This window comes from Lagopus muta, chromosome 1 (genome assembly GCF_023343835.1).
Source record: "Lagopus muta isolate bLagMut1 chromosome 1, bLagMut1 primary, whole genome shotgun sequence".
Taxonomy (NCBI): Eukaryota; Metazoa; Chordata; class Aves; order Galliformes; family Phasianidae; genus Lagopus; species Lagopus muta.
In genome coordinates, this window is record NC_064433.1 from 22,393,813 (window position 1) to 22,405,289 (window position 11,477).

The following is an 11,477-nucleotide window of genomic DNA, read 5'->3' on the forward strand; positions in this document are numbered from 1 at the left end:
AGCCCCCGCCCGGTGCCGGGATCGCTGCGAGCCGTCGGGATCCGAGCAGCGGAACGGAACGGCCCCGGTCGGGGGTTCCGCAAGCACCGCTAAGAGTGGTGAAGCCGCCGCAGCGGGAATGAAACAACGGACGGACGGGAGGGAGAGGTGCTGGAACGGTTCTAAGCGCTAAGGAAGGCTCGGGACGGGGATGGAAATGGGATTCGGCACCGATGCTGCAGTGTCTGTACCGCAGGCAGCTCCAGCACCAACCAAATTCTGCTTCTGAGACGGGAGACGGTGTCTTCCGAAAAATAAATAATAGTAATAAATGTAAATAAAATGTTCTTAGACTGCTATGCAATTATTCGTTATGAAGAGAAGTTTTCCTGCGTGCTGCGGTGAGAAAGAGGCACATCCGTAAAGAAGCAACGAATAACCGCAGCCGCGCTTCTCGCAGGGTCTCTCTCCCGCGTTCCGAGGCCGCTGTAATTGTAGTGGCGGGGCCGTAATTGCTGCTTTGGGATATTTACCCCTCTCGAATGACACTACATATTTTACTTTCAGCCACATGTCAAAAAGTCAATCCCAAAAAGACCAGTTAAAAGCAAGCTGTTAACTTATTAAGTATATCGGATTTGAAGCCTCTAAAACCCACTCAACAATAATTCCCTCCTTCAGCACCAATCAAGAGGAAATTTGCCTCGATTGAATTAAATGTAAATTGCTCTGAAGGAGGACACTTTCCTCCGGCAGGCACCGGGCTGACAGCGCTGCCCGGCCTCAGCCCCCTGCTCCCCGCGCGGTGACACCGTGACACCGGGCTCGGGTCGGGGCTGCCGCTGAGGGAAGCAGCAGGTTGGGGGCGGTGCGGCCCGATCCCTCTGTCCGTGCTGCCGGGAGGGCCGAAGCGGAGTCGAAGCGGCCGAAGCGCGGCTCGGCGCATTGCTTGCTCTTTCGCCGCCCTGGGCTTGTCCTCAGCCGGGAGCGCCCTGAGCTGCTGTCCCCCGGCCGCGTCCCGAGGGGATGGGCAGAATGCTGAGGGCGAGGGGAGCGATGCTCTGCGCTGCATTTCTTTCTCCACGTCCCCGTCTCTCAGCAAGCCCAGAGCCGGGGTGCAGCTCGCAGCCGGGCCGGAGATGCCGTCGTGCGACAGTCGCTGCTGTCCTCATCCGGCAAGGACCCGGGGCGGCAGCGGCCCAGACGCGGAGCTCCCGGATTCCGGCGCCTTCGGCAGCAGGGTGCCGCGGAGCCTCGGTCCTGCGGGCGGCTGGAACGGAGAGCTACAGCCAGAGAGCTCGGCTGCTCCCGGGGACTTGGGAACAGCCCAGTGACAGACGGAACGGGAGCCTGTTCTGTACCCGAGCTTCGTTTTGGGGGAGTGAAGGGGGTGGGACGGGGACGAAGACACAAAGCACCTTCCCCACGGCCGTTCGACCGCCCGCTTCGCTGCCAGCTCAAACTGCGGCCTTGGGGCTGCCCGTCCGGAACTGGGCCGCCGAGCCGAGCCCTGTTGAAACACGTGTGTGTGGGGGGGGGGGATGTCACCCGGCTGGCTGTACATATATATATACAGACAGTGTATTTTACGTGTGTGTGTGTCTATACATGAAAGCTGTGTGTGTGTGCTGGATATTTCTTGGCGTTTCCACACAGATCCAGAGGTTTCGGCATTTGTGTTGCATGTGCGTGATTTACGGATTGTTACGATATATTTATAAAGGAACTCGCGTGCACACCGGATGCACATTTAATAAGATGTGTATGGTGTTTCAGGTCTTGGAGGCACCCCGTCCTCCAGCCTGTCCCTTCTCCTCCAGCCCCAGGCTCCCGTTCACCCTTTTCAGCGCCTGCGGGACGCGGCCGGGACTTCCTCGCCGCCACACACCGCACTCCCTCTGCCTCCTTCGCTGCGTTTCCCAAAGGCTTCGCCGCCTCCCGATCCCCTTAGTGAGAGCAGCGAGCAGCTCGGAGCGACCCCAGGAGCAGCACAGCCGTCTCCCTCCCGCTCCCAGCCGCACAAAGAGAGCTCGGGCTGGGAAGTGGCAAGAACCGAGCGCTTCCCCTTGCATCGCTCCTTCGCAGCGCCTCGTGTGACAAACAGCCCGGCGCCTGCCCTCGAATTGGGTTTCACATTCCTATTTAGCACTTGGACAATGATTTTAGATGATGTCACTTAAAGCCAAACAAGAAAATTGATCTCGGATTTGCTTGGCCTCTAAAGCCTGGTTAAGCAGATTGCGAATAATAATAATAATAACAAAACAAAACAAAACAAAAAAAAGGAAGGAGAGAGGGGAGAGGGGCGCGGAGCGAGAGCCGCCTCCTTCCCGGGGCGGGGGAGGCGCGGGCGCCAATGAAAAGTAGCCGCTTGCTGGGGGGGCAAAAACTTTTCCTGTTGACTGTTGGAAGCGAATTGAGCAATTATCTAGTTTACCTTCTCCTCTTGGAAGTTAACGATTGGCGAGATCTCGGCTGCGTTATTGACACAACACTTTCTATTGATAGAAATAAGCAGCGATTGTCCCGAGTCATTGGTGCGCCAAAGTGCGCCGCGATGGGCTGGCGTGAGTCCGCCGGGCTGAGCTGGTTCCGCCGGTGCGGCGGCGGCCGCTCCCCGTGCGTGCGGACCGGTGACGAGAGAAGGGGCAGAGAGTGACAGAGAGAGGGGGGGGAGAGAAAAAAAGAGGCGTCTACCAAAGCGGCTCAAAGCGGGCGAACAAACGAGAGCCAGCCATGGACAACAGTGGCCATCACACGGCGACCAAAATCCTCGCGGTTCCTCCGGCGAGAGAAAGCCTTTCTGCGAGGAGCACCATGATCGGCACGCCCAAGCCCCTCGCCTTCTCCATCGAGCGCATCATGGCGCGGACGCCCGAGCCCCGCTCCGTGCCCGTCCCGCAGCTTCTGCACGGCTCCGCGGCCAAAGGCGACGCCAAGCACCCGCTGCACCTCGGCTCCTCTATCCCCTGCATGATCCCCTTCGTGCCGGTGGCGTACGACCCCCTGGGCAAAGCGGCGGGCGCGGAGCCCAGGAAGGCGCCCTTGGACTCCTCTTCCTCGCCCTCCTTCAGCTGCGGCGATCTCTTGAACTGTGCCCTGAGCCTGAAAGGAGATTTCCCCCGCGACGCCCTGCCCTTGCAGCAGTACAAACTGGTAAGACCCCGAGTGGTCAATCACTCCTCCTTCCACGCCATGGGAGCCCTGTGCTATTTCAACCGAGGCGACGGCCCCTGTCACCCGGCCTCCGGTGTCAACATCCACCCGGTGGCTTCTTATTTCCTCAGCTCCCCGCTGCAGCCGCAGCCCAAGGCTTACCTGGCGGAGCGGAACAAGCTGGTGCTGCCGCCCGCCGACAAGTTCCCCGCCGGGGTGGCCTTCAAGGACTTGTCGCAGGCACAGCTGCAGCATTACATGAAGGAGAGCGCCCAGATCCTCTCGGAAAAGATCGCCTACAAGAGCGCGGAGTTCGGCCGCGGCTCGCCGAGCAGCAAGCCCAAAGTTTTCACGTGCGAAGTTTGTGGAAAGGCAAGTAGAGCCCCGCCGCCTCCCTCCCGTCCCCGCCGCGTGCTCCGCTCTGCGCTGTACACGACGGCGGTCCCCTCGGTCGCTAACCGCGCTCTTCTCTTTTGTCCGCTTTAACTTTGAAGGTGTTCAATGCACACTATAACCTAACTCGCCACATGCCGGTGCACACGGGAGCCAGACCCTTCGTTTGCAAAGTTTGCGGGAAGGGCTTCAGGCAGGCGAGCACGCTGTGCCGCCACAAGATCATCCACACGCAGGTGAGCTCTCCCTCACCGCAACCGCGGGGTTATCGGCGCCGTGCGGGGCCCGGAACGGCGGGGCTCGGGCCGGGGGTGGGGTTGGAGGGGTGCAGCCCGCGGCTTTGGGGTGATTTCGTTTGGTTTCTGCCGTGTGGGCACGGCAGATCTCCCCGCTCAGTGCGGGCAGCGCCGAGCATCTCAGCGCCGCTGCCAGCTGCAAGCAGCCAAACTAACACGCAGACAGCCCAAAGCCGTGACCCGCGTTTGTTTCCCCCCAGGAGAAGCCCCACAAGTGCAACCAGTGCGGCAAAGCCTTCAACCGGAGCTCGACCCTGAACACGCACACGCGGATCCACGCCGGCTACAAACCCTTTGTCTGCGAATTCTGTGGCAAAGGATTTCACCAGAAAGGTACCGGCGGGCCCCGGCACCACTGGCGGCGGGGAGAGGGTGGGAAGAGGATTTCTCTGTTTATTTCCGTTATTGGAGACTGAGGTTCGTTCCGAGGTATCGCCACCCTCCGCCCGTTCCCCGTGAGCCCCGGTTTAGGGTTTCGTTTTGTAGGGGTGCCGGGGACCGCGTGTCCTGTGCCCCGAGTGCCGGGGACGCCAGCCGTCGTTGTTCTCACGGCTCTAACGGGGGGGTTCTGGCCGGTTTTGTTTATTTTCTTTTGCGATTTATGCCATTTTGTTTTACTCGATAATTCCCTCCGTGTCTGTGACGGAGATGTCGTGGGAGGGGGGAAGCGTTTTTGGGAGAGGGGCTGTCGTTTCCCACTAACTCCGGGCTCTGCGGACGGGACGGGGCTGCTTGTCTTCTCCCCGCAGCGCCCGGCTCTCAGCACCCTGCCCTTCTTCTTTCTCTCCTCAGGCAACTACAAAAACCACAAGCTGACCCACAGCGGGGAAAAGCAATTCAAGTGCAATATCTGCAACAAGGCTTTCCACCAGGTGTACAACCTCACCTTCCACATGCACACCCACAACGACAAGAAGCCCTTCACCTGCCCCACCTGCGGCAAAGGCTTCTGCCGGAACTTTGACCTCAAGAAGCACGTCCGCAAGCTGCACGACAGTGCCATGGGGCTGCCCCGGCCCCCGGCCGAGCTGGGCGGCCCCGACCCGCCGCCTCCGCTGCTCCCGGGCCCCGCGCAGCCCTGAGCGCCCCGCGCCCGCCCCCTGCATGCGCCCGTTAAGCGGTTCCGTGTGTTATGCTCTATGTCGACACTAACATTTATATGGGACTGGTTGGTTCGGTTTTTCTTTTCTTTTTTCTTTCTTTCTTTCTTTCTTTCTTCTTCTTCTTTTTTTTTTTTTTTTGTTTTTTTTGTTTTTAAATACTTTTTTTTTTTTTTTTTTTTTGGTCGTTGTCACATCTCAGGTGGAGAGATGGTTTGGAAAGAAAAAAAGAAAAAAAAAAAAAAGAAAGAAAGAAAGAAAGAAAAACGCCAAGCCAATTTCTGCTGTATTTATTTGGGATCTGTGTTACCCGGGTCGGGAATGCTGCACCTCTTTAATTATTTCGATGTATGTATGCCACGCGCGGCCCCTGCCCGTCCCCGGCGCCCGCGGGGTGCTCTCCGCCGGTTCCTCCTGCTCCCACCCCTCACTATCGTATCTATATGGACAGAGCGGCTTCGCTGTGTACGGATTGGAATTTCGGTTTCGGTTTGACTCTTGCACGTGAGAAAAAAAAAGAAAAGAAAAGAAAAGAAAAAAAAGACAAATAATAATGATGCGTTCGTTGGTTGGAAATGAATGTCCGCACACGCGGGGGCCGGGGGGGGAGGGACAGGTCCCCGAGGCTGCGCTCCGCTCCCTGCCAAAACACCGACACGACCTCTAAAGACTTTAATTAAGAGGGGTAATTAGTTCGGATTGATCAAAGCAGGGTTGTTATGTTATTAGCTGCTCGGCCGACTCTGCCAAACCGAGCCGTGAAAGCGCGGCCGAGGAGGTGGGAGGGCGGGGGCAGCCCTGGGCCGGGGAATGGAGCGGGTCAGACATGGCTGCCGGGCCGCGCTGCCGGGTCGTGAGGGGAGCGGCTGCGGCCGGGGCTGCGCGAAGGGGCGGCCGGGTCCTGCCCGTGCCTCGCTGCGCAGCACCTGCTGTCCCCCGGGTGCGGCTGTAAGGTCACAGCACGGCCCCGTCAACCAGGATGGAGTATCATCCCGCATCCCGGCTGTGGGCAGGGTACGGGCAGCCGGAGGGTCTGAGCCTCGGGTGCAGCTGGGAGCGCTCCTCTGAGCGCGAGGGTGAGTGAGAGAGAAAGCGAGGCTTCTCCTTTCACAGATCGCTGAGGAAGTCCTCTGAGTAACTGACTGCGCCTGCGAAAAAGCAAAGCAACAGGTCGCATGTGGATGTCAGACAGATCCTGGCAGCACCACAAGCAGGGCTCAGCCCCTCATAAGGCCCTCAGAGTGGGACGAGATGGCAGTGCAGGGCAAGATGGCGGTGCTGTCCCTCAGGTGGCACAGTGGCTGGCAGCGCCCTCCCTGCTGCAAGTGCACCTTTGCCACTTAGAGGGGCAGGGGCAGCTTCCAGTCCATGTCCATGGAGCAGTTCTCTGCTTTTGGTGGCCTTGAAAGAATGAGGGTTGGGTAAAACTGGGTTTTACCCCCAGTGCTCCTCTGCACTGCTCAGCTCTGGCTTTTATGCTGGAGGAAGGGAAAGGATGGAGGCTCTGCAAAGGGAAAGGGGCATGAGGGCTTATAGAGTCTGGTTCTCCCCAGCGATGTCTTTTTACAGCAAATTGATGTTTCAGTGGGGAGGAATGCTTTCCCAAACAGCTGAATTGTGCGCTACTGGTTCTTCTTCCTTTCATGGTTGCCAATGTAAACTTCAGTGCTGTGTAATGAGAGGTAAGATGCCCCAAAGATCCCGCTGAAATTACGTGGGTGTACCATTTGTGTGAATCTCTGACTGAAATAAAATCAGAGCTGAAGTACAACTTAGTTCTCTTATTGCTCAACAAGTGTGCTAGTACAAGACACTGCAACTGTGTCAGCAGGGTGTTAAGTATCTTTATTTCACAGCTTTTTGAGAACTGTTCAAAGCTACCCAAGCACTGCAGGCACACTGTAATTCTCAAAATCATATCATGATGAAAGAATATGACTATACACTGTAAATATACTATAAAACTTAATCTGACTGACTTTGGGTGAGTATGCACTGGCATTCTCAAATTAAAGGTCTCCATTAAGCCTGAGCACCACAGAAGGCTGTGCTCTGCTTACTCTGATGCCTGAGAGTTGTCTGCTCTCTGTAGTTTCTCTCTTGCAAAGTGCTGGTAGTAAAAAGGGCTCAGGCTTCCTTGGGTGATGGTGGTGGTTAATTTGTCCCTTTTGAATGACTACAATTGCTAGAGATGGAGAGAGAATTTCTGGTGTTGCTTGACTGTAGGCCATTTGCGGGTTTATAAACAACAATCAATATTTTGCCTTCCCTTCTGTAAAAGATCTCCAGTAACTGCATAATCTGGATTCTTCTGTGTCTTCCCAATGAAAAATGCTTTTTTACTGAGGAACTTACGCACATTAGTGACCCCATTTTGAAATGGAGTGGAAGCGAGACACTCTAGTGTTATTCCAAGGTGAAGCAGAAAAAGCTGGTGATGGGCATGTGTAAGTGTTTCTCCTTCCTACATTTCTTGAGATAAACACTACAGAAATAGGACATTACAGGGAAATAAGGATAGCTCATTTGTTATTTCACTAGACAAAGCCATATTTGTGTCAAAGGCTGGGATTAAAACATGTCTCAGAAGGCCTGCTCACCATTACCTTTCATTTCCTGTCTTTCAAGATTAATCTCAGGTTAAGTGATATTCTAGTTAATGGTCAAAGGCAATTCAGAGCTGGTGAAGTCACCGTGACAGACAGAAACCACAGTTTCATGTACGTCCAAAGCTAAGAGCTGTTAACAGTGATACCTACCAGGTATTTCAGTGATACCTACCAGGTATTTCATACTTCTTGTTCTCTCTCCTTATATTTTTTTTTTTCAATTGTGAATAATTTTTACAGGAAAAATGGAGTCACCTGTACCTCACAGAACGTTTATATTTCCTGGTGCCTGCTTGCCAGCCAAATCCCCATATCCTGTACAACAACTGGTCACCCGTATCCTGCCAGTGCCTTGTAGATTTTGGGGAATGAGAGCACGGATGCCTCTTAGTCTGACATAAACAGAGCTGCAGAGCTGAGCATTAGCATCCTGAGGACACTGTAGCCTGTCTCTCTATCAATCACAGTAACTTCACTTTTATACTGAATAAAAGAGAGATGAGGCTGGTGCCTATGGATTGCTGGAGCTGAGAGCCCTTGTGGAGGAAGAGCTGTTGCCCTCTACCCCTCACCCAGGTTTTCTCAAATTTGACTGAGCAGAGAATTCTTCTGTGCTTGTCAGATGCTACAATTATGTTAATGTGTGTCAAAGCTGAAAGTACCCTGTGCCTGAAGAGTGACCAGAATTACGAAAGCAGCTGTGTGTCCATCACTGTAAAAATAAAATGCATCAACAGCAGGATATTGCAGAGTCAGGTGCAGAGTTCTTTCTGAAGATGAATGGTACCAGTTTCATGTTACCACTACATGTTACTGTTGTAGTGGTGATCAGCCCCTTCCTCTCCCTGCAAAAAAAGGGGAGAGGAAGACCTCTGTTTGCTAATTAAAAAGAAAAAATCCATGCATTTTGAAAAGTAAGCTAAACACAGAGCCTTTCAAAAGCTATCCAAAACCATATTCCTGTTCATAAATGGTCCATAAAAAAACATATATTCCTGTTCATAAATGGCATCTCTCATATCACCCAGCATATCTCAATGCACTCAAAATGGATTTGGGATAGTATTTAATCAAGAGACTGTCTTGAGTTTGATTTTTTTTAATTTTTCACTCTCTTCTCCCTTTCATTACCACAACGGTGGCAAAAGAGGGTTGAAAGAAAGCATCTGGGTCCATCTGGAGCTGGCTGAAATGGAGGTGTGTGGTCACAGCTTAGCTCCAGGACAGCTCAGCTGGACAGTGCCTGTAAACTAGATGCAAGAAAGCTGCTGCCTCTTAACACAGCAGTGGTTTTGGCTCCTCTGCTTTTAGTAGTGGTGGTTCTAGCTCCATATGCCACTGAGTTCCCTTCTGCTTGCAGCAAGAGCCTCCAGGCTGGATCTGTTGCTGTAGGGTCACATGGCACAGTGCAACCTGCACCACGTACATACTGTGATGAAGGGTGAGCTGTGTCTATTTTCTGTCCTTCTTTGCAGCTTTCACAGAAGTTGTTTAATGGCTGTACTGTTCAGTCACATGCTCTGATTGAACCCCTGCATATTTGATTAGGCACAGTATTAAATCCTATAACCATGACTGTGGAGAGTAAAAAACATCTCCTACCTTTCTGCCCTTCAGATGACTGATGTTTCAGCACCATTATTATGTGATTTCTAAGAAATCTTCAGTTACTGATCAATTAAAACTTAGATAATCTGTTTCTATGCATTTATTTATATAAAAATACATCTTAAGTTTTATTTCAGATAGAAAAATTGATACTTTGAAAATATGTCAAGCAAGCAGCTTATGTACAGCTACATGGGTAGAATAAATGTTTCGTTTCAGTAGTGGAACATCAAGATTCAGTTGCAGATGGACACAGCATGTGAGAGAAACCTTGATTTAGAGTACTTCAGCTCAGGGCAATTAAGTACAACTGATGACAAAAAAAAAAAAAACCTTTTCAAAATATATATTAAAAATGTGCTAAGCTCTTGATATTACCATGAAATGTCAGACGAGTTTATAGGTCCATGTAAAAACTTTGTCTAACTCGACTTAGAGAGAAATAGTCTTGAACAAGAGCTTTCTAAGTAGCAATAATGAAAAACTCTTGGGTGATAAATACTTTCAGATGAATATATTTTTTTTCTGAACAAGCATTTGTGACAGAAATTAATTACTGATGAAGTTAAACAAAATCTGAACCACAGTATGTTCAGAAGAAAAAAAAAACACATTTAGCTTTGTAACGAGAAAACACTGTTTCTATTTCTGAGTTCACCAGAAAATACAAACGATTATTTCTTTTTTACCTGCTAGATTTTATAGAAATAACGTGTTGATTCCTAAAATAAGGTATCAAAAATAATGATGAGGAATGCAGTAATTGATTAATCATTTCTTTCTTTTAAGCTTGCCAGAAAATACAGTACTTTGTACATCATAAATAGGGATACAATCTTAAAATACTTCAAGCTACTTTAATTAATATTAAAAGTTGGGGGCCAGTGCTTGCTTATACCCACTAATGCTTTTGCCTACAGTGAAATTGGGAAAATGAGAAATGAATTTGATGACATTTTTCAATTTTTGGGAATGTCTGACTCTGATTTGAAGAGAGACAGCAGCACTGACTGGAAAAATTAGGTAAAGACCAAAACAAATTCATAATTACTTTTGTGGACAACTTGTAATTATTATGATTTCAGATAATGAACTCATAGGCTTTTTGATTTGCTAATTGTAAGAACTTTTGATTTGCTAGTAGTAAGAAGCAGAGATGCCCTCTCCTATAAACAGTGTTTCTGTTTGTTAGGGAGTGTGCTGCTTCTCACAAGGCTTTAGAAACGCAGTGCACTATTATAGTGTGTGTGGCAATGTTAAGCTGTGTAAGGACGGTAACTGCAGCACAGGCTGAATTACCTGAGAACGGAACTCATATTTCTTGAAAAAGCAGTCACAGATTGTTCCCTGATGCTGAATGTGGTTGCTCATCACACTGACTTGTAGTGGAAGTTGGAGGGGCCAAAGAATTACTGTAATATATGTAGGCACAGGAGTACATCACTGCTCAGCTACATTTACTGTATGTAACTGAAATCTGCCTCTGTACTGATTACAGAGGGTGCTACTTTGTAAGACATTTTTAAACCTTTCTAAATTTAAATCTTTCTTACAGAAATAATTTCAGCAAATCAGCATTTATAACCCTGTAGAAATTTAGAGGGCAACTTTGATAAAACATCTGTACAAAAGAAATTGTTGCTTTGGGAGGAATTTGCTTTTGGATGTGGTGCTCAGGGACATGGCTTAGCAGAAGGGTTGTTAGAGTTAGGGTAGTATGGTTAGGTTGTGTTTGGACTTTATGATCTTTAAGGTCTTTCCCAACCTGAGCAACTCTGTGATTCTGTGACACTATGAAACCAGAGACAACCAGCTTAAGAGTAAGGAAGGGTCTGCTGGGCTGAGTTCAGTGCTATAAAGTCAGCATAGTTGTTTGTTTTTTTTTTTTCTTTTATTTTTTTTTTTCTGTCTTTCCTGCTTTTACTGCATCTTTTCACATAAATGACAAGTAGTCATAGCACGAGAGAGAAAATTAGAGTTTTGCCTTGCGTCCTACGTCTGTGGCATGAAATTGTCCTAATTACAGACTTTCAGTACTGATATTCTGTAAGAGATCCATTTGTTTTAATTTGGATTATTTAAGATGATCTTTGCATGCTTAAGCAAGCTATAGCTAGATAGAAATAATTTTAACATCAATAACAGGAATCTCGGGTGCACCTGTCCATAGACTGTTTGTTACTTTAGATTCTGTGAATTAATTGTTCATTCTGTGCTGTTAATTCAGTTGTTCCTCTGCCCCAGTACTTTTGAAAGATTTTTTTTTTCACCCTAGTGCCGAATGAAGATCTCTCTCCCCCCCTTTTTTCCCAGTCAAATAGTTGCTAAACGTTACA

At 50.0% G+C, this 11,477-nt stretch overlaps 1 protein-coding gene across 1 annotated transcript; it reads left to right on the top strand.

The window, feature by feature from the left end:
- The first annotated feature begins 2,715 nt into the window (after nt 1-2,715).
- FEZF1 (FEZ family zinc finger 1) lies at nt 2,716-4,906 on the top strand. The gene is made up of 4 exons (XM_048933758.1): nt 2,716-3,507; nt 3,630-3,764; nt 4,025-4,157; nt 4,617-4,906. Exons 1-4 carry the CDS (start codon nt 2,716-2,718, stop codon nt 4,904-4,906), a joined length of 1,350 nt encoding a protein of 449 aa, XP_048789715.1.
- The last annotated feature ends 6,571 nt before the right edge of the window (nt 4,907-11,477 follow it).

Excerpts from the sequence above, each read along its gene's own strand:
- FEZF1 (XM_048933758.1), top strand. The coding sequence starts at position 2,716 with ATGGACAACAGTGGCCATCACACGGCGACCAAAATCCTCGCGGTTCCT. Across the intron at positions 3,765-4,024 it reads ACAAGATCATCCACACGCAG|GAGAAGCCCCACAAGTGCAA; the intron begins GTGAGCTCTCCC and ends GTTTCCCCCCAG. Across the intron at positions 4,158-4,616 it reads CAAAGGATTTCACCAGAAAG|GCAACTACAAAAACCACAAG; the intron begins GTACCGGCGGGC and ends TTCTCTCCTCAG.